Source organism: Botrytis byssoidea (assembly GCF_014898295.1).
Source record: "Botrytis byssoidea strain MUCL 94 chromosome Unknown BBYS_010, whole genome shotgun sequence".
NCBI classification, from domain to species: Eukaryota; Fungi; Ascomycota; class Leotiomycetes; order Helotiales; family Sclerotiniaceae; genus Botrytis; species Botrytis byssoidea.
Genome location: NW_024065851.1, coordinates 210,375 through 232,127, shown reverse-complemented (window position 1 = coordinate 232,127; position 21,753 = coordinate 210,375). Strand labels below are relative to the sequence as shown.

General features: G+C 41.5%; 8 protein-coding genes across 8 annotated transcripts; 4 read left to right on the top strand and 4 right to left on the bottom strand.

Annotated features, from left to right (window-relative positions):
* Window positions 1-288: 288 nt before the first annotated feature.
* On the bottom strand, window positions 289-4,578 carry EAE97_005708 (uncharacterized protein; the record flags this gene model as incomplete). Its single annotated transcript, XM_038876220.1, has 8 exons — window positions 289-1,731; window positions 1,782-2,381; window positions 2,428-2,810; window positions 2,865-3,333; window positions 3,409-3,670; window positions 3,725-3,812; window positions 3,864-4,140; window positions 4,198-4,578. 8 exons carry the CDS (start codon window positions 4,576-4,578, stop codon window positions 289-291), a joined length of 3,903 nt encoding a protein of 1,300 aa, XP_038732696.1.
* A 2,111-nt stretch (window positions 4,579-6,689) lies between these two features.
* Window positions 6,690-8,849, top strand: EAE97_005707 (uncharacterized protein; the record flags this gene model as incomplete). The annotated part of the gene is made up of 3 exons (XM_038876219.1): window positions 6,690-6,720; window positions 6,777-8,571; window positions 8,624-8,849. 3 exons carry the CDS (start codon window positions 6,690-6,692, stop codon window positions 8,847-8,849), a joined length of 2,052 nt encoding a protein of 683 aa, XP_038732695.1.
* A 1,699-nt stretch (window positions 8,850-10,548) lies between these two features.
* Window positions 10,549-11,130, top strand: EAE97_005706 (uncharacterized protein; the record flags this gene model as incomplete). Its single annotated transcript, XM_038876218.1, has 1 exon — window positions 10,549-11,130. One exon carries the CDS (start codon window positions 10,549-10,551, stop codon window positions 11,128-11,130), a length of 582 nt encoding a protein of 193 aa, XP_038732694.1.
* Window positions 11,131-11,578: 448 nt separating this feature from the next.
* On the top strand, window positions 11,579-12,109 carry EAE97_005705 (uncharacterized protein; the record flags this gene model as incomplete). The annotated part of the gene is made up of 1 exon (XM_038876217.1): window positions 11,579-12,109. The coding sequence occupies one exon, from the start codon at window positions 11,579-11,581 to the stop codon at window positions 12,107-12,109; it is 531 nt and encodes a 176-aa protein (XP_038732693.1).
* A 118-nt stretch (window positions 12,110-12,227) lies between these two features.
* Window positions 12,228-13,806, bottom strand: EAE97_005704 (uncharacterized protein; the record flags this gene model as incomplete). The annotated part of the gene is made up of 4 exons (XM_038876216.1): window positions 12,228-12,948; window positions 13,011-13,142; window positions 13,195-13,689; window positions 13,750-13,806. The coding sequence occupies 4 exons, from the start codon at window positions 13,804-13,806 to the stop codon at window positions 12,313-12,315; spliced, it is 1,320 nt and encodes a 439-aa protein (XP_038732692.1). The 3' UTR covers window positions 12,228-12,312.
* Window positions 13,807-14,417: 611 nt separating this feature from the next.
* On the top strand, window positions 14,418-15,137 carry EAE97_005703 (uncharacterized protein; the record flags this gene model as incomplete). Its single annotated transcript, XM_038876215.1, has 1 exon — window positions 14,418-15,137. One exon carries the CDS (start codon window positions 14,418-14,420, stop codon window positions 15,135-15,137), a length of 720 nt encoding a protein of 239 aa, XP_038732691.1.
* Window positions 15,138-15,718: 581 nt separating this feature from the next.
* EAE97_005702 (uncharacterized protein) lies at window positions 15,719-17,909 on the bottom strand (the record flags this gene model as incomplete). Its single annotated transcript, XM_038876214.1, has 6 exons — window positions 15,719-15,816; window positions 15,883-16,041; window positions 16,105-16,194; window positions 17,131-17,338; window positions 17,410-17,444; window positions 17,504-17,909. 3 exons carry the CDS (start codon window positions 17,907-17,909, stop codon window positions 17,321-17,323), a joined length of 459 nt encoding a protein of 152 aa, XP_038732690.1. The 3' UTR covers window positions 15,719-15,816; window positions 15,883-16,041; window positions 16,105-16,194; window positions 17,131-17,320.
* Window positions 17,910-18,447: 538 nt separating this feature from the next.
* EAE97_005701 (uncharacterized protein) lies at window positions 18,448-19,101 on the bottom strand (the record flags this gene model as incomplete). Its single annotated transcript, XM_038876213.1, has 4 exons — window positions 18,448-18,602; window positions 18,649-18,819; window positions 18,877-19,009; window positions 19,060-19,101. 4 exons carry the CDS (start codon window positions 19,099-19,101, stop codon window positions 18,448-18,450), a joined length of 501 nt encoding a protein of 166 aa, XP_038732689.1.
* Window positions 19,102-21,753: the final 2,652 nt, after the last annotated feature.

The following is a 21,753-nucleotide window of genomic DNA, read 5'->3' as shown; positions in this document are numbered from 1 at the left end:
AAACCCAATGATTCTCTAAAATCGATTCATTTCTTCTCTCTAGCTACCTAGTATTCTAATTCTAGTGTACAAATAAAAGTCAAAATAAACATCCATAAAAACAAATCTCAAGCAACTCCATACTATTTCCAGATGTACCCCAGAGCCATCATGAGGATTCTCAAAACTTGAATGCCGACTTTCGAGAAGCAGGAACATGCTAGAAATGTGAGGAACACTCCGCAGACCAACTGAAATAGAAACAACAATATGCAATGATCCATCTTTCGATACTACTACATCGCAAATTTAAAGACCTTCTAGAAAATCAAAATCATCGTTGCTGAATTTGAGCATGTCATCCTCAGGACCTGGAGCATTAGCGACCTCGTTGTTATTGGAAGTAATTTCGCCGTTGCTAAGATCGACCTCAATGCTGAAAGCAGCATTAAGAAGAAGATCGTTGCTACTGTGAGTAACTCCGTTTGTGTGAACCCCGTTAGTACGGCTAGTAATTTCGTTGTTGATGGAAGCGGCCAAACTATAGCTGTTATTCTGAAGAGTGCCATTATTGCTGTAAGCAATGCCGCCGCTGTCTCCATTGATTTTGTGGTTGCTTGGAAAAATCTCATCAAAGCTTCGAAACTCCTCATAACTGCTTCTTGGACTTTGGTTTTCGCTGCGAGTGATTTCATTGCTGCTTACCACTCGAGGAATAACGTTCTGGATTTTGGGACCAACAATTCTCTTTCCATTCTCAAATCGAACTAGTTTATGAGTTTCTTCATAGATCAAATCTCCAGAATCTGGCTTGTTCTCAATGGCAAGCTTCTCTCGTTCAAGACGCTCTTGATCAATGTTTCTATCCGAACAAACTGGGTCCCAAGTATCCCAAAGTTGACGGCCCTTTTCTGGTGACAACTCTCTCTTGGTAGGAGAGGATGCAAATGTGTAAAGCGAATTTTGACCCCCCGACTGAACAGATGAGAGCTGTGTGCATGAATTGTTCTGTCCAATTTGCTGATCCAATTTCCATGACTTTTGTGGAGAGCGTTCTTTCTGCTTGGAGGGAGTAGTGTTCAATGCATCGGTTCCAAACTCATTTTCGGCAATAACTCTCTTGGGTGAAGATACTAGCTGAAGAGCCTGCATGCGATCCAATGTACGACATTCTTCGCATCGACAGGGTTGACCACAATTATTACTGCAACCATGACCACAGTCGAGCAGCTTCTCACAAGGTTCTTTACAGATAACTTGATCATGAGGAGTTGGATGGCACTTATAAGGACATAAATGGCCACACGGCAACATGCCACCACAATACTCATGACAACCACCACTTAGATCTTCCCAATGTTCAGGCTCTGAGACATAAGAGTAATTCTCGTGGTTCGAGCATAAGATAGGCAGCTTAGAGCCAAATCTCTTCTCATCCAATAGATGCAAAAGAATCGGCATCCAAAGCTTATCTCGAGAGCCATTTTCAGCTTCTTGCCCCGCAACAGTAATTGCATTCCCAAAGATGTAGAGACCACGTTGTGCACGAGACAAGGCAACAACCACACGATTCTTACTTTTCAAAAATCCTACCGAACTGTGAGGATTGCCTCTTACTAATGATAGCAAAATAACTTCATTTTCTTCGCCTTGGTACGCATCAACGGTATAGACCTTGAAGTATGGTGCTGCAACGCTCGTAACACGTTGACCAAGCTCTTTTAGAAGTAATTTTCGTTGGCCGTTATAGTACTATCAATCTATTAGCCACGAACTGTAAGAAAGTCAAGATCAATCCATACTGTTAATACAGTAATTTTTTCTGGCTTAACACCATTGATCACTAAGTAGTTGAAGAATCCAGCAACCATTTCAGCTTCCAGAGCATTATAACAACTCATGTTGACATCTCTATGTTCTTGCCAGTTGTGTGAGAAGAAGTATGAATCAATGTTCATGCCAGGAACTGGAGGGCGATGATTGACTCGGTCTCGTACATTCTGGTGATCATGAAGATCGACATAGAACGGATCTGGTTCAATACATAAAAGCTCTCGAATCTCTGGAATCATACGACGTTGTTTGTTCAACATTGTGTAAGCCATACCATTATTAACAAGTCTCTCAAACAAGGAGATTGACATGTAATATGGGTGTGACATGAAGCGGTCAAGTGTAGTATTTGCCGTCAATTGTCGATGATCTCCCACAAGTATCACTTGCTCAAGAGATGGAATGATACCCGCTGTGACATTCGCTTCTAGAGTTTCTGCCGCTTCTTCGATGAGTAGTACACATGGATTTAAAGCAGAAAGTAGTCCTCTATATTTAGATAGACCAGTTGTTGTGCAACCAATGACTCTTGTGTCTATATGATCGATAAACTCGGCATCACGTCTCCACTATTTTTGTTAGTAAACTTTATCAATTCTAAAGTAGTTGACATACCTTCGCAATCTTCAAGTCGTTCATCGAAGCTCTGTAACTATCGAATTTCTCACTGAGCTTATGGGTCAGTTGATCATAGTAGAGCTTTTCCCAGTAGCAATAAACATGACCGCGATACTTGTCTGGAATGTCGAGAAGACTCCCAAATCTAGCGAGCATGTTCTTAGGAGAATTCTTACCAATGGCCCGGGCACCAAGAGTTTTACCTGTGAATGAACGACTGAATCGAACCCACCTCCCGTTTAGAGCATCCATGACATCGTTCGCTTGGATTTCAACTTCGTTCTCTTGTAATTGATCAAATTCCTGGTCAGGATCTTCTATCTCTAGATGCTTGTTAATCACTGGAGTTCTTGGCATGCGGACTTTCTGTGCTCCAAGCCCTATATACTAGTAAGCAGAGTCAATTAAACATGCCTGAATTCTTATATACGTACAAGATTCCAGAGGGTCGACATTTTCATCTTGCGTATTCGCCGAGTCGCACCAACCAGGCTCGAAGAAAGAGTCGTAATGCTCTTGACTCATAACGCCTGACTTTAAAAGAACTCCAGCGGGTAAAAAACCAAAAGCAATGATGGGAGAAAGCATTGATTCAATAGATTCAATCAAGTTATCGTGTGCTTTGGAAGCTGATCTGACGCCGCCATTAAACTGCTTAGTTTTCGATTTTCTGTGTTCTTCGCGGAGCTCATACAGTGTTCGTGCTAGGATTGTCGAATTTTTCTTGTCACATCTGCTCCCTAGACGCGCAAAGTTTTCCTCAAAACCAGCAATGTGGGTGAGTAATTGATCGAGGGCATGATTTGTCTGAGCAGCGACAATGATCGGTCCATTGCCCCTGTTGCACAACATGGCTTTGAGAGCTTGGACGGAAGTAAATGTCTTACCAGTACCAGGCGGACCCTATCGACGAGGGTTGAATCAGTTCCGAGCTCACTGCGCCAGCAAAATTGAAAATGGTGAAAATTAGTATCTCACCTGTACAATTGCTAAGCTTTGAGTGAGCATACGCTTACAAGCCGCGAGCTGGGAGTCATCCATGCCTGATTTTGGAAGAATTGGAAACTCTTTCAAAACGTTGACATGGCACAGATTTTCGTCTTCTTCGTCAGTAAGGTCTGAAAGATGATCGCCGCTCGACAGAGCAATCGAACGAAGGTCGAGGCAAGGTCTTTCCTTAATATGATCAGGTGGCAAGATATCTCTATCCATTTCAATCAGATACTTTTGAATATAGGTTCTATTCTCATTAGCATCCTGTTCCATTTTGCTTCCTCAATGTTCATTCACGTACGAATCTTCAGTGACCAATTTCTGGAGTGCTACAAGCACATGACGGTACGCCTCAAAAAATCCCACTCGGGACTGAATCATAATATATGCTATAATAGAAATTAGCATCTACTGATTTTTGAGAGCATTATGCGACTAACACTCTGTTGGATTCAATATGATGTCTTTGTCGTCCCCAAAGAAGATGTCAACTCGTGGAGGGTCACAGTCTAAACCACCTTCTATGGGCCTAGCTGCGACAGTTCCAACCTTACAAATGGAACGAAACTTATCGCTAGTTGGACTTAGGCACACGAGACTACCTTGTGTAAGTCGGCTTGACTGCTCCCACCGAATTCTTTTGCCAGCTTTGTCACTTGAAAATTCGATCCTGAATGCTGGACCGAAATGGCTCAATTGGAGACCCACGAGGTGGACCTATTACGAGATTAGTTACAACGTCTTCGCTCACTACTATTTCGCATGATCACCTACATCTGTGTAGATAGAAGTGTCTTGTGTATCACTCATATCGCTGTTTCTCTTGAATTCAGCAACAGACTGACGAAGAGGAGCGACTGCATCTTCTCGTAAAATCTGGTAATGAAAACCTAGGTACTCTTCCTTAGAGCCCCAAGCCCCATTGATATTGTTGTGTGGCAGACGTGGGTCGAATTCATTCGGCTCCGCCAATCTTTGGTAATCCATTGGCTGCTCTGGACCATCTTTGTCTTGCCATGATACATCTTCAAGAATTTCATTGCTAGTGGGAATCTCGGGAAGATTTCTCCAAGATTCGGCATAGTTGATTCTTGCATAAGATTTCTGCACATGCTCTCGCAGTACAAGATTCGCAGAAGTTCTGCTGTATACCATGGTCGCAATTTCTTCTCTACAGTCACAAGTCAGTCCAAGTTTTAAACCTTTGGCTTCGTCAAGCATGTGATGTTACTGACCTTGGCGTGTGAGTTCCAGGTCATTCCCTGTGTCATTCAATGGCTGCGATGTAGATCTTAGACTCGCATTATCTTTAATTACTAGATAGAAAACTGGATGAGGTTTGCGAAAGGTCGAATTCCACAGCGATTGTCGTTTGAAAGATGAACTTGTGACCTCCAAGACTCTTCAGAGTTTAAATGTATCTGAGCGGGCTGCGTAAGACTATGAAGGTGACAATTTATTAGACTTCAACTTCAAACGCAAACGGATAGAAACAATGTTTTGATTGACTGAGCAAATACAAGGTTTACGGTCTTGGAGGATATTCTCAAGTGTGGCAAGACGTTGAGAAATCTTATAATAGTCAGCATCCTGTGTGCCACTGTATGTCAAACAATCCCATAGAGCTGACTCCTCTTACCTTGTTTCAACTGATTTCCGGTAGTTGAGGGAGAATCTGATTGTCTAAACCCGTGTTCAAGCTTTCGAAGACTATTGTTGTCGTCGAAAACTGTGTGATTGGCGCGTTGAAGATTTAATATTGGTCGCAAACGTTCATTCATGACACGCACAATTGGTCCTACAAAGAGTTGATATCAATTCTTCCCAGTCGATCTCGATACAAGATTTTGTTATGCGAGTGATTTGAAGGTTGCCTAGAGAGCGAGATCGGAATTTTTCAAATGCCTAGTAGAAAAAGATTTGGTAGAATTCACTTTGTCGAGCCTTCCCAAAACATTTCAAGATTGCAAGCGAGAATCGGAATGAGGTGGGCAGCCTTAAAAAGGCGAGAATGATAAGTGCTTCGGAATTTCCTTTGATACCTACTAGATATTGGATTAACCCTCCAAGTATTGCCTACGTATTGAACGAAGAGATGAAAATGTAAAAAGGAAAGAGGTCAATATCTTGTACGGACTCCTGAGAAGTTTTTGGAGCGTGTACATTTCCACTCGTTTGCAAGCGTTGGATCGGCTCGGTAGCTTGCAGTTTGCATATTGCATATATTAGGACCTTTATTGAAGGTTGCGTCTCAAAGCAAACAGAGATTCAGGTGCCTAGTAGACCATTACCTAGTAAATACTAGACGGGTGGTTTGCCATGTACAAAAGCAAGTCTTATCCAAATCAGTTTATAGTCGGGCTTATGTATGTAACGAATCTTTGACAGTCTCCATACTCAAAGTAGATAGATGATTGAATATATCTTTAGCATCTACTCTCTTCACAAACTATTCAAACACATGTTTTGAAGACGGGTAAGTAAAAGATATTGCCCAGACCTGCAAAGTAAACCTATCTAGGTACCTAGTGGTGTGACTGAAAGCCTTATGACACCTCACCTCAACTCACCTACTCCTCGTCAAAATCTTGATGTATATCTGTTTTCTGGATGAGATTCCAGATATCCCATTGCTTTCTGAGATGTTCCAAAGCAAGCATTGATTCGAACCATGATCATGAGAATGTATAAAGTGCACTCAAATTTACTGGGCAGTCACGTTCTCCAAGATGAGATATTTCGAGTCAATGGATTCAATAGTTGCTTCAAGTCCAATCCAATCTACCACACTGTGCACTGGACTGCCTTGATGTTATGAAAGAAGATTTAATATATTTCCAATATTGATGTAGTGAGGTTTTCAGCCTGCCACGTGATGCATAACCTTGCTGATGCGGCCGCTAGCATGACTAGCTATCAAGCTATCAAGACCCTGCTTTCGCATTCATGATTCAAAAGCCAATTATATTTGTATCCTCACAATATAACTTATTCGCGATTCTTCAATTGTACAAAAAGCCCTTCAACAGTTGTAGTTTAAATGAGCTTGAATTGTTTCCAACGTCTGGAGAATCTGTGACGTACTTTATTTGTCCATATTCGCAGGATTTCCCGAACTCATTCCCGAGCATTTACTTAGAATATCCTTGTGCGCCCCGCGTTGCCCTGCAATCGAATTCAAGCTGAATAGCTTGCGCTAACGCGAATTCATTGCTGACCCAACCCCGAGGATAGTGTTGTGGAGGAGGGGTCTGTAGGTATTCAAGATGGTGGATTTCGCATTAGACATTGATGACGGTCGGTAAATGTAGAATCTCTCAATCATAATTGAGTACTAACTTTGGCTTTGTCAGGATCGAATGCGAGCTCCGACAATGAACAAGATGATATGATGGAAGATGCAGATAACCTAGACCCCGAACTAGATGGAGATGGGGACGGAGATGGAGATGGAGATGGAGACGGAGACGAGGACGGAGACGGGGATGGGGATGCTGATGGGGACGGAGATGAAGAAGTAGACGACGACGACAATGATGACGATAATGGAGAGGATGACCAAGATGATGGTGACGGCGATGGTGATGGAGAAGGTGAAGACGACTTCTCCCCTTCGCAGAACAGAGGAGACCTAGACAATTCAAACGAGAGATTGAACTCGAACGACACTCAAATGAATGGCGAGGGTCCCACGTCACATCCTCATCCGACTTTAGTAAGGACTTCAGCCTCGCCGCAACACAATTCTACTTTATCGTTATCCCCAAGATTTAGATATGAAGTTAGGGCCGAAGCGCTAACTGCTTCTACCTATGATATTGTACCAACAATAGCTGCTCCTCAGAGTACATCGATCAATGCAATCACGGCAACACCTGATATGAGATATTGGTTCAGTGGAGGTTCGGATTGTTTCATAAGGAAATATAATGGAGTCGATACAGTCAACGGTAAAACACTATTGACTGTTGCTCAACGGCATCCATTCGTTGATAGTGTCGTTAAAGCTGGCGTTCTTATGAGCTATTGGGATAACGAGGAATCAAGTAGAGGCCCTGGCGGGGAGGATAATCCACTGTCTCCCGTCTATTCGTTGGCAGTACAATCTGAGGCTCTTTGGATGTTATCCGGACTTGAATCAGGAAGTATAAACTTACAATCGGTGCGACACGATGAAGGGAAGAAAATAGCCACTCTCCAAAAACATACATCTGCTGTCTCGGTTCTTATTCTTGCTCGTGATGAGAGATCCGTCTTATCAGGAAGTTGGGACAAAAAGGTTCTGGACTGGGATTTGAATACTGGATTGGTCAAGCGCACATTTGATGGGAGTGGTGGTCAAATCTCTGCAATAGAAGTAAGACCGGCGTCTACACTACCTGTTCCCGAAGAGTCTGGCGAACCAAGCCCTCAGAACGGAACCTTCTCTAGTAACATTGGGGAAAAGCTACTGTTGAATGGAGCTTCTGGTGGAATGAATGGGACCAATGGGTTGAACGGGGATGCAGACGGTAATGAGGATGCTCCTGGGTCACCTGCAGATTCTCTTTTCGGGGGTGGAGATTCATTATTTGGAGATACAGATGGATTGGGAGCTCCATCCGGAGGAAATTTTGGTGATGACGAAGATTTGTTCTCGAAAGCCTTGGATATGAACATAGAAGAAGCACGACCAGATTCTTCCGGTGATATGTCTATGATGGATGCACCACCTCTAGCAATTGAGGAAGAGCCTGCTTCTTCCCTTCAAATCCAATCCGAACAACCACAGGCTGATCTATCTAATGGTTTACCCCATTCTGAAGATATTATTGAAGTAAAAGCAGAGCCTGAAACTCAAGATGCTGATGCAACATCTGACTCCACATTTCTTGCTGCATCTATCAATGGAACCATTCGTGTCTGGGATAGACGTCAACCGAACCCAATTGCTCGAATCTTGACCAGAACAGGAGTACCCCCATGGTGTATGTCTGCTTGCTGGTCACCTGATGGAAACTACATTTATGCTGGCCGAAGGAATGGAACAGTGGAAGAGTTCAGTCTACATAAAGGTCTCAAACAACCCGAAAGGACGTTTAAATTTCCAAATGGAAGTGGTGCAGTCAGTGCTATAAAGGCCATGCCTAATGGAAGACATCTTATTTGGTATATTAAACATTCTCTCTCCTGCTTTATCCTCCAAACTAATGATCAATAGTGCATCACATGATATCTTACGATTATATGACCTCAAGCAACCACAGACTAAATCACATTCATCCGTACCTTTCCTCATCGTTCCTGGGCCACCAAGGGCTGGTGTCATAGCTGCACTTCATATCGATCCGACGTGCAAATATATGATATCAGCTGCGGGAAACAGAGGTTGGGAGGGTACTAATACGGAGGTTATGATTGGTTACGAGATCAACATACCATCTTGAATATCTTGACTCCAGCGTTCTATTGAGACCCAAACACCTTGACCACACTCTTATGATGCAATTCATTTTGGGGAAAAGAGAAATTGTATAGCCTTTGGATGGACATTGTAGGCTCGTTACGTGGGACAAGTTCGTATTTATCTAATATAGTATATATGTGCCATTCTTATAAGCACCAAAAAATTTGGAGGAGGTATAATTGCTACTCTTCATATAAAGGGAGTAAGAGATTCGATACAGGTTAATTAAAGGCGTTCAGTGGATATTGGGATACCACGGGTCTTTCATGATGGCGTTCACAAGATATTATATATTTATACATACAGATGATAATAGTTGTCAAATCTAAAGACTCAATCTATTAAGGCAGTTTTTGACTTTCTCGTTGCTTCTGTTATATATGGATAGATACCTCCAATAGCCGGTGATAATGGCGTGCGGCCTACGAGACTGACTGCTATATTCCTCATCAATACGATGTTTATTATATGATCGACAACCGCAAGTGTGGTTACAGTCTACAAACTAGACGGTTTGGTTTCTGGGTTTCCTCTACAGAATGCAGTGGACTTGTCGAGTTAGATGGATGGCACCTAGGTAGCTTTGATTGGGGTTGTTAACCCGGCTTTGCTGCTTAATCAAGTTGGGACTTTTTTGTTGGAAACGATTTCTATCTTCCTTTCGGGGTTTGAATTCGCGAGAAACTTTGAGATGGTGATGGAAGGGAGGTTTGGGAGGTTTGGATGGGACAGTATGTGGACTGAGGGCTTGTCTTCTTGTGCGTGGTGGTGGTTTGGGAATGCTATTTATATTTAAATACTGGTAGTATTCTCGAGCCGGGATGGGAGTAAAGTTGGGCTGTTTTCGTTTGGGAGAGAGAGGAAGGGGAGAGAAGGGGTGGAGAGAAGGAGTGGAGAGAAGGAGTGGTTTAGATCCAGCTTGAGTAGTAGTGGATGAGTCTGATCTCGGATGGGCGACACAAATGCAAGGATGCTTTTATATGCTCCGAGTTGTATTCTAGCCGTCAATTCTGTAGCGAGAGCTTCTCGCCGTCGTCTGGTGCTATCATATTATGATAATCCTGAATATTGTGCGCCATTGTTGACAAGAACCCAGCGATCTTTGGGAGGCAAAGGGCACTGAAGGTCACTGAAGGAGCAATTAAAGTGAAGATCTGTGGAGAGATTCTTTTGCTCTTGTGCATCTTCATTAGACTTGTAGGGACTACTAATATGGAGAAATAGCAAATTAAAAGACGCTGCACTTTATTATCAAATTTGGATAAGATGATAGATTACGCATTGGGGCTGCATGTCTACTTGACTGAAGGAACTTTTCTTTTGATCAGATATTGTGTGACGACTCAAGGTAACCAACTCAATAACTGACGTAAGTTCTTTACTCCGCTTTGACTATATTCCTCAAGGATCGGCAAGACGGTCTTGCTCATAGCCTTACTCTAATTCGTGATAAGCATTTTCCGAAATGGTAACCCGACTGCATCGATCGAAGCCTATTACCTTGACAGATTACTATTAGGTGTCACAAATAGGTAATACATCAACGTTGATACCGGTGGCACGAGGGTAGGCGCAGACATCAGCTTTTTGGTGCGTTTTTAACGAGCAGTTGGGCTCTTGAATTTGATTCTCGATTTCTTTTCTTTTGCTCTTCTCTAAAAAATAGCATTCGTCACAAAATGGATCCAGTATCAATAATCACTCTCACCGGCTCGGTCTTTACTACCGGGAAATTCATTACGAGTCTCATCACAAATCTCGTCACACTCAAGTCGAAATATAAAAGCGCCAGCCTTATGGCCAGTCATCTGATTGTACAATTGACGACTATCAAAGCTGCGTTAGATGAGATGTCGAACTGGATTGCAACATCTCTTCAGGGAGCTGACAAAAACGAACAACTCATAATTAATCTAGAAGGCTCTCTTGAAAGTTGTCATGTTTTTTTATTGATGCTGGAAGATCACATTACCCGGCTGGATCAGAATGGTATTGACCGGCAACTGAAAGGAAAAGTCAAATTACTTTGGAACGAAAGTGAAATTAAAGAACTCAACAATTACTTGAATAGACAAATCAATGCTGTGCTCGAAGTCTATACGAAAACTCTTCAGATGCATCAATTATCCACAGGAACAATAATCTCTGGCCCAAATCATATCAATCTCTCCAGATACTCCATTATATTCTCTTATCAGGTTGCAGTTACAGTGGAAAAGCCACCCTTGCAGATTCTATTGAGTTTCTTTATCTCAGCATGATTGGGGATGAAATTTGGGTCTACGGAAAGGCCATCCAATCGTACATTCTACGTTGCATTTTGCACACAGTTTGGGAGATGAAGAAACGCAATGTCTTCTCGAATTGGGCCGACAGATATGGGTTATATGATACTGGGGACTTTAAGAACGGAATCCTTGTTTCACATAATGTTTGGTCATATAAAGGCTGCCCATATAATCATACACTAGAGACGATTCGTCATTTGGCTAAGGGTTCATGGAGCGACCAAGGATTTCGAGAAACTTTTGATGCTTGGTCAAGCAAAAATCCAAGAATAAAAGCCGCTGAAAGGTCAATCTGTTCAGTGACCACTTCAAGTTGAGTTTACCAACTATCCGTAGTTATTTTCGCTCTAGACACCGTATTTGGAGCTCCAGTTATACCCCTACGAAAGAAGACCTCCTACTATATAGCAGGGCTACAAACATGGACATCATGTGGAGAATTAAAATTGTCAAAGTCTACGATTATGGCGGATTCGAAGACCACCATAAAAAATGGGAGGACTTTAGAGTAGCGATAGGACCAGAAACAATTCTCTACACGATTTCAATGATGAGTTCTGAATTTCTGAAGGATGCCGATACCTACCAACCATTTGTGGACTTGATATACTTTGAAGCAGCCTGTAAACCTCGGTACTGGACGATTCCGAAGTGTGTAATACTCTTCACACATCTTGATGAGTTTATGACGAACTTAGAATCACGTAAATTGAATCGAAATGATTTCAAAGAGTATTTTTGGCTTATCGGGGGTGGGCACAAAGATATCTGGGAAGTTAAATCTATCGTCAAAGACAAGGTTCAGGAGGTAGCGAGTGAACAGGGCCGAGATGTCATTGTTCTGTTTGAGAACTCACTTGATTCAAAGGGGGAAACTACCGATACGGTCCTGAATATAATGTTCCAGAATTCATGGAATAATGAACTTATCTTAGCTCCGTATTGCTTATGATAAGGCTGACTGCTGTCCGGCTGGCTGCTCTACTCACGAATGGTGGGTATTGTATCTGTATTTTTTAGTTTGAGTTTCTACAACGAGTCTAGAAACTACCCAAAGTCCAGGCTAGAATCATATTTGAGGATCTCATCCTCATCGGAGGCTGCACTGCCAAACAGTTTCTACGGTTCATCCCCGCATCTTAAACACTCCAAGTTTCAACTGACCACCGGCGGGGCCGCAGCATCAAAATCCTGCAATGAGAGGTGAATACCTCCCAACCTTTCTTCGAGCCACAAAGCGACCTCCATCCAATTCATAATAGTAAAATCGGATTGGTGTTCTATCAACAGCTTCTCTATCCTAATTCTCCGAGACATATCACTCGTCGCTACCCAAGCAGTTGTAAGAACCAATGGCATGGCACTAGATCCTAATGGTCGATACTCAAGTGCTTCTTCAGCAAGGACGATGGTTTCATCGACATAACATACCGATTCCGGAATTAGAGATGTATGATCTTCCGATAAGACACGAAGTAAACTGTTTAACAAATTGGCAAATGAAAGTATCAGACTATACGCGGCTTGGAAGCGTGAATGTAGTGTTCTGGTATATGGGGCTTGACCGAGCTTGTCTAGGGTATTTCGCATGGTTGAGAGGTCAATTTTCATTTGAATGTATGTGGATTTAATTTCAGAAAGGTATTCTTTTGGATATCTCAAGTATTCTGGGACTTTGGCCAGGGTTTGGAGCTTGAGGCTTTCAATTCGGATGGCGTTATCTCGAGCTTCGGTTAGTTTTCCTATTACTGGGGTCCACTTAACCCTGGGGTTTCTGATGCCTTCCATGATCTGTAACAAGCCATCAGTCGAGGTATTCACACTGTTTTTATTGGAAATAAAATTCCACATACCAGAGGAACACACAAGGTTACCAAGAGGTCTGCTTCAAAGGTGCCTTGCCAATTTTGCGCTGCAGCTGCATTCAACAAATATATTAATATTTCCCCATGATTGGCATTATCATCACCGTCAGCCATCCAATTCTAACCTAAATAAGCATCATTATTCGCTTCATTCATACCAAGAACAACTCACCTGACAAATCATCATCAAATAAAACGCACAAATAGTATTCGCTTGAATAGCCTCTTTCGGATCATTCAACGCAACCCTCAGAGCCTTCAAACCCTTCCCATAACTCTCTAGCGCCTCTACTGGTTTCGTTCGTGAGTATATCGATGTATATGTCGTCGAAATAGCATTAACCGAAGCATCTAGCGCGGCGCTACTCCCCAGACGCTTTGGGATCTCTGTCAGAAATGTTCCATAAACACCAATATCATAGCGAATATCTTTTACTTCCAGAACGGATATGAATGATCTTGCCACGGAAAGAGTTTTGTTACCGGGCATTCGGAGTATTCGTTTATGACTAGTGTGGAGTGCACTGTTGTGATTTGTGCTTGTGGAGCTAGTTGTTACGGTGGAGTCGATGGAGCCAGATATGAATTTGTAGCGCCTAATTCCACTACCTACGCATGGAATTGATAGTCGAATACATCGTGAACATGAGGGCTGGACTTGATCACACTATTTAATATTAGAGATATTCATAATTGGTCCAACACACGAAATGTTAAGTAACCAAACCTTCTTCTTCTGTTTGCGACACGCTTCACATCCACGTCCAGATGGTACACCAGGCATTGCGATTGCACAAGAATAAGTCAAAGATGAAAGCGCTACATGAGACCCTAAGAGGAAATATGGTATATGTGGATAATGTGGATAATTGAAAACGCAACGCGATATATAAATCTATAAAAATCAATGATTGTCAGAACAACTGGGGAGAATGAAGAAGCGAAGGGGCTTAGCGGGGCTTACAGTTGGGGGCCTAAATTCGCCAAGATGCGAGCGGCACGTAGCACCTATTTGGGAAGTGGGATGACATAATCGACTTGTCGATCATTTTCATGTCACGACTAGCTGAATCATGGGGAGGAGTGGAAGTAAGCTTATGTGGATCTGACATGATTAGAGAATAGAGTGTCAGATGTATGGGGAGACAAAGCGCGATATTATACCGAAATTGGTGGTTGGCGTGGAACTTTATTTTTGATAGGGTGGGATGGCATGGGAAGAGCTTTATCAGCTGTTTGTGGAGCTCGACGTCACGGCTGCTGTGAGGGATAGCTTGAGTATATAAGAATGAAAGATTTGCGGCTGGCTAATTAGTTATTTTAAAGATAAGAAGAAGCAAAAACATCAATATTTACAGTCCACTTGCAAGAATCAAAATCTACACCATCGCAAACATGGCTACAACAGCTGCAGGTCCATCGATACCTCTTCAAACCACTACCGCCACTACCTCCACCACCTCATGTTCTTCCCCCCACCAAGCCCTCTCGGTCGATTTTTCCTGGAAAAAATGGAAATCGCTCATCACAACCCAAGACCCCTCTTCCCCCTCCTCTCCACCTCAACCCCTCTACACCGTTTCCTACAAAACCTTGTCTCCCAACCTCATCTTCAAATCCGCCCTCGACAAATCCGTCTTCGGCACCGGAACGCTCCACTCCTTCTCCGTCGACTCCGACTGTTCGGTGCGCGACCACCCCATAAAAGTAAAAGCCATGAAACGTTTCAAGACAGAATATTCGCATCTATCCCGTACCTTTTCGCCCTCGAGTAACGAGCCGGTGCAGATGTTATGGACGTCATCCTCGGGTTGGAAGAATTGGGATTTCATCTGTCTAGATGCGTCGTCTATGCCGGTTGCAAAGTTCTCGGCCAATACGATGAGTTTCAAGAATGTGGGACGGATTGAATTTTTGGGTGAGGAGGTCATAGGAAATGAGGCGTTTAAAGAGGAGATTGTGGTGGTGGGCATGACGTTGATGTATACGATGGTTTTGAGATCGACGAGTTTTTTGAGTCTTTTTGGAGCGGTGTTTTCGAAACCTGGGAAGAAGGAAAATGAGGAGGAGGGCAAAGCGGGGCAAGCGAAGGATGGGAAGGTTCATGGGGATTAGGTGGGTGCAGAGGTTGGATGGTGATTATTGGAGATGGGGAATGGAAGTGAAAGAAGGAGATTTATGTGATACCAGGTTTTATATTCTAGATTTAGATGGCGTTTTGGCGGTGATTTACCCTGATTTTGTTTCATTGCTACAAATATTCTCATCATTCAACCTATTATCTTTTCTTAACCCATCTCAAACCAGCCTTCTCGGGATTCATCATCTGTAGCAAAAGTATCACCGCATTATCATCCACCAAAGTCTTAACTCTCTTCTCAGCTTCTCTCTGGTTTTCCCCACCCTCTTTTCCAATCTCTACTCTGTGCCCATGAAATAATCCCGCGATCGCGGCCACAAATTAAACTTGACCAAATTTCTTACCCGGACATCCTCGAGGTCCTTCGGACCATGGCATGTATGAACCTTTAGACGGTATCCAGATTTCTTCTCTCAATTCACTATTGTGGTTTTAGGATGAGATGATCCAACGAGATGGACGCCAGAGGAGTCGATCTAATCCCCAGTAGCGGGGATGGGATTGTATACCGAGGAGATTTGGCAAAATCATTGTGTTTGGTGGTAGATGGAGTTCTTTAGAACCATATGTGAGGGTTCTTGGAAGATTTCTTGGAAGATCTCTTGTTGATTTCGTGAATGTAACTAGAGGGTGGTAAAAATGGAGCGTCTCTAACTATGTAATAATCTTAGTGTGTATACACAAAATCGATAGAGTATTTACACACCATAATAGCCATACAACGTTTTAGTTTAGGAAAAGAGTCTGCATAATCCCAAGTAGAAGAATCCGAAGACAGAATCACCGCGTTCACCTCTTCAAAAATCCAATCCTGCACAGTAGGATGAGCAGCAAGGAGATTCAGCGCATAGCAAAGCGGATGGGATACCGTATCATATCCTGCGAAATTAAACACAAACATGTTTCCGAAGATCTCGGATTCCGATAAACCGGGTTACTTACTCCTAGGATCCATATCGCCAGTCTTAAGTTCAGAACTGAACTGCGAGGCTCGGATCAGAGATGTCATCAAATTGGGCTTAGATATTTTGCCTTTCGCGATCAGTTATCGCTCTTCTCGTACCATCTCTTTCATATATTCCTGGAATTCAACAGTAGCTTGAGCGATCTTCTGCAATGATTTTGGAAGATATCGTTTCCATTTTAAGAGGAAGTTAGGGCTAATTTGGATATACAAATCCACACTAAATTCGCTGAATATTCCACGCTTTTTAAAAGTGGATTTTGAATTTATATTTAAATATTAAATTGCAAATTCTATTAAATAATCCATATTTTAATAAATTTAGTATATTTTGAAATAAGAAAGAGATAGATTATTTTAAAATGATATTAAATAATCCACGTTTTTCAATAAATTTGTATAGGAAAATAAAAACGCAGATTAAAAACAAGAATTAGAAAAAGCTGACCTTGTTAAATCCACTAAAATAATCCATTTTTTTTATAGGCCTTTATAAACTTTAAAACCTAAAGCTTTAATATATAAAGCTTAAAGTTATAGTGAATAAAATCTAAAACTATAGGTTTATTTTGAATTAGAATTTATAATTATATATAAATTTAAATAAAGCTATTCTTATATTTGTTTATTTAATTATTCAAATAGTGGTAGTATATTGAAAATTCAAATTATCCTATTTAATCTATACACATATTATACACATACTTTATTTTCTTTTATTTTAATAGATTATTTAATGAATTTGATATATAAATTATAAAACTATAAATTAATAATCCATTCTTTTTGAAGTAGATTGTTATTATTGCAAAATCTGTGGTGGTATAAAGAGCGGATTATTTTAGTGGATTCAGTGTGGATTTTGTAATCAAACGAGCTCTTAGATCCAATTATCAGGATTGGAATTGCATTCCCGATGATCAAGCTCAATGATTATTTGTAACTCATTGAATGACCTGGATCATTATCTATGTTTGGTGAAGACTTGAAAGGATATGATTTACCAAATCCAGCACTCGTCAGGATGTTGAGCGAGAAGGTTTTGGCATCTTCGGCGGTAGTTCGAAGTCCCAATTTCCCCTGGACAATCCAATAATGCATCATTTCTTGACTTTGTCGAAGCACTTCTTGCCATACCAGGTTGTTGGTTTGCTCGTTGCTGAAAGGTGGACCTGTGGCTTTTTTGTGTCGAGGCTAGTCTTCCTCTGATACCTATAGTATATAGTAAGTCGATAAGCAGAGGTAGATTTTTCTCTCTCTAGCTGGTATGTAATCCTACTAACCGTAGAGATATTTGGTCCAAACACATTCAACATCTCTAAGCCGAGTTAGTAAGAGCTCAAGTAAGGCTTTATCCCAATCTAGTAGATGACATACCAAGAACCTCTCTTGGCCTCTTGAATTCATTTCGTCTCAGTAGCACCTCATTCAAAGTATCAGCATCATAAATATACAAAACATTCTTATCCGCCGTAACCATAATAAAAATGTCTCCGATTTCCAAATGAATCTGTGCTTTATCCTTGAATCCCCATGCTCTTCTCCCGAACCTGATCAATGGCCACGAACGAGTAATACTGAGTTTCTGGAAGAGAGGAACGATGATATCTGCAAGTAGCATCCATATTGGATTTTGGGGACTCAGTGGGAGAATAATGATGGGTACACCGATCTTTTTGGGTGAAATATAATTCTGATACAATTTGTAGATGTTGCGTGCACCCCATGTGCGAGGTGGGAGGAGTAGAAGCGTGGTTATTGGTCGCAAGAACATTGTAGTCATAGATTGAAGTGAATACTTATGAATATGAAAGTATCGTGGAAGAAATATTACCACGGTTCTATCGGTCAAGATCATAAGCTATTCCGAAATAAACGAACTGTTGGTCGGTATGATGTTGGTGAATTTCTTGGCTACCCATTGGCCAGAGTATAATATTGTGGTAAGCGGATAAATCGTCAAACGCATGAACTCATGCGTTTGGTGAACAAACGGTTGGAAGTCAAATAGAACAAGACGAGGTTCACGCGGCTGTAAAAGATCTGTCGGAGAAGCTATCCAACTAATGAGTTCAGTCATTGATTTGATTGTAGAAGGCAAGAGTACACTCGTAATTTTCATTTCTTCAACTCGTTTTGCTTGAGGATGAGAAGTCTAAAGGGAATAAAACACCTTCATTTATCGAGGTAATCAGACACATATTACCTGCAACTAACTATGCAACCTTTCGTTTTCCATGACAATAGAAGTATCTCTTTTGCGACATTTATCAAGAGGCCCTGGAGTACCAACTGCTATGAAAATCTCCAAGAATCCATCATCAGTCTGACTCCTTGGTCTCTCCCATTTTGTTTATCTTCTCCGTCTCCAATCGAACCGTGTATCCATCCCGTAAGTCCCTGATAAACTTTGCATCCTTCATATCTTTCGAATGAATCGTCGCTCTACTCGCACGAGCAGTGAACATAGTGGCCACTATCATATTAGTATCAAAATCACCCAAGAGAAAGTAGAGACTCACTTTCAAATTCCCGAACAAGATGAGCTTCGGCACATTCCTGCAAAGAATCCAAGGCAAGCTGATCAATCTCGTAATTTTCTTCCGGTTTGATAAGTTCCGTGATTCCTCTTGCCAAACGTGCGAAGGACGATTTTGGGATAATTAAGTCCGTCTTGGGATGCAGAGCGAAAACTATGCGTTGTGTAGTTAGTATATTTCGTCGAAGTCTACAGAAACAGGAAGACTTACGGTCCCAGTCATCCATCTTTCTTGGGCAGTTGACGTCTCTTCTTGGTTTTTTGTTGAAGAGTCGTCTTGTACCTCCACCCACTATATGCTGTCGGTTTCTCCTCGTGCGCTTGATCTCCTCCATTCTTGGTTCCTATATACGTTTAGCACATTTGCGTGGAAAGGAAGTTTCTATATATTGACCTTTTGCAATAGTTGTATGAGTGACAAATTCTCGAGTTGCATGGTCGCTGAAGATGATGTGGTGAAATCTTGCGATAATGTAATAACCCAATCTGGTCAACTAAAAAGTGAATATTTCAAGGCAGACTAATCATGAAGGTGAGATTGCGGAAGATTACACTCTCGAATATTGATCGTTTCGAATTTGTTGACGGCTATGGCTGAAACCATTTTTACTGTGCTTTCATTGAAACTTCCTATGGCTCATTGCATTTTCTACGGCGCACCTTGTCGCCTCATTGCTTCGTGAGTCCATTAAACTCCGCCATATCATTATCATGTAGATCGCAAATGTTATGAGAACTTGCAGAGGCAGGTTCCCGTGCAAAAAACAAACAGTAAGATTGCACACGACGCTCTTCAATTTTTAGAAGGTGATGATTTCTTATTCAAGCCTAAAAGCAAAGAAGGCAACGAGTGTTTCATCAGGAACAAGCAATGTATCAGAAATAGATTTATATTGAGATGAATTTTGACCTTTATATCAGCAGTCTCTCACTCGAACCCAAGCTTGTGGCTATTTGGATCTAAGATCCAAGTTCAATATGTGAAATCTGACCAGTATGCCAATGAAATCTTTGGTGTTGATGATATACAAATTGTAACACAAGTTACACAACACCTACATGGGCCATATGTATTTATAATACCACCGCCTAGTTATACAGACCAGTCGGTGTGACAAGCTTTCAGGAGTCAATTAAGTCTGTCAGAGGTGGCGTAGGGACGCCACAATCCACACCTATATCAACGCGAACATTTGTCACATCATGAGTGAACAACGCTGTGTCGGCAATTACGTATTATTTGATAGGATCTGCGGTGTCAGTTATGATTATATGCAGTTGAGAAACCGAAGGGGTTACATTCAGCAGCTCAAGTACGCCACAAACTCTGTTGACTAGATACCTAGATATCAATACTATGATCTGGCAACTGCAACTGTAACCCACTTGCTATCATCAAAATGGAAACACGATGGTAGCTTTTGGAATGAGCGGGAAGGGGGAAGGAGCTCTGAAAGAATGTAAGAGTTGGTTTATACTTGAATCTAAGGTGGTTGTCTTAAGGAGCTTTGAGTGGTATTAATAACATCTGCCATGAGCATCTCGTTAGCCTTCGGCGTTCAGTAAATATGATTGCTAATATGATTGTTATTCAACATTCCGGCAATGCTGATAATATCTATTCAACCACTTCCAGCCAGTATCAAGTGAGTGTGTGCAGCGGCTCATGAGAAATTGGATCCGTACAGCTAAACCCACAGATTCCTATCGATGGGGCCAATACAGGCTCCTAACGTAGTTATCTCTCTTTATATTCTCCGATACTTGCCGTAAAATAGTGCGTGATAAGTCAACTACCCCACTTTCCGACCACCCCCTGTTTCCGACCACCTAAAAAAATCATATTATCTACACTTAAAACTTTAATAACTCAATAACTATTGAACTTCAATAAAATCGCCTGTAGAATCACTTTCTATAGCACTAGAGCTATCATCTCCCTCAATTTCACGATCTCCCGCTTCAATTTGTGTACGCCTTATAGCTCTAATCCCTGCGAACTTCGAATTTGGAGATACCACAACCTTTCGCCTTTTTCTAGGTAATGCTTCATCTAATTGATATTCTAGCTTTCTAATCTTATTCTCTGCCTCTAAGAGTTTATAATCCTTAGCATCGAATCCTTTTATAATCTTGCGAAATAGTAATCTTTGTGTTGGCAAATCGATCTCCTTCTCTTGAATCATTATATCTCTATATTTTCTGATATCGGCTCCTTTTTGAGGGGTTTTCCATTGAATAAACAATGAATGTATATTCCATTGAAGAATAGGATCATCATCAGATTCAGGATTAAGTGATAAAACCTCTTTATTGCTATTTTCAAGCAAAAGTCGACTCATAAGAGGTTTAGCCATATTTTTGGGCCAAAGACCACTAGCTTGCCACCCAGACTTGATATTTTGAATAGTTAAACCTTCTATTCTAGCCTTCTGATAGCAAGAAAGGAAATTGCGCTTTCCAATTGGTGAGGAATCGGATAATAGACTTAATTTATTAAGTTCGATTCGATATGCACTTTTTAGGGGTGAGAACACAGATAAATCGAGTGGTTGTAGTACGTGTGATGTATGTGGTGGGAGAAATAAGAGATATATGTTGTTATTGAAGCATTCTAACATAAATGCTGTAGTTTCATGGCTTCCGTGTCCGTCCAAAATGAGGAGTCTTGAATTTTCCGGCTGAATAGGGGTAGTTTGAGGGATATAGATCTTTTTCAGCCATTCTAAAGCTGTAGCATCTGTAGTCCATCCATTTTCTGTAGCGGTAAAGTTCCAACCCTTAAATAGAGTCAAATCGGTTGGAAACCATTGTTGTTGAACTGATTTTCCCTTATATATTACAAGGGGAGTAATGCTTTTTCCATTGGCTGAAATGCATTCTATAAAAGAGGTCCAAATTCGAGATCCAGATTGCTTTTTTTGAATAAATCTTCGATCAGTGCTTCCTACTACTAGTTCATTAAGACCCTGACCCTTCATTATACCTGCTTCATCCATATTCCATCTATTGGCCGGCTTAATAGCCTTGATTTCAGGGATTGCGAGGTTCCGGAACCACTTCTTAATAATATCAGATGTAGCACCTG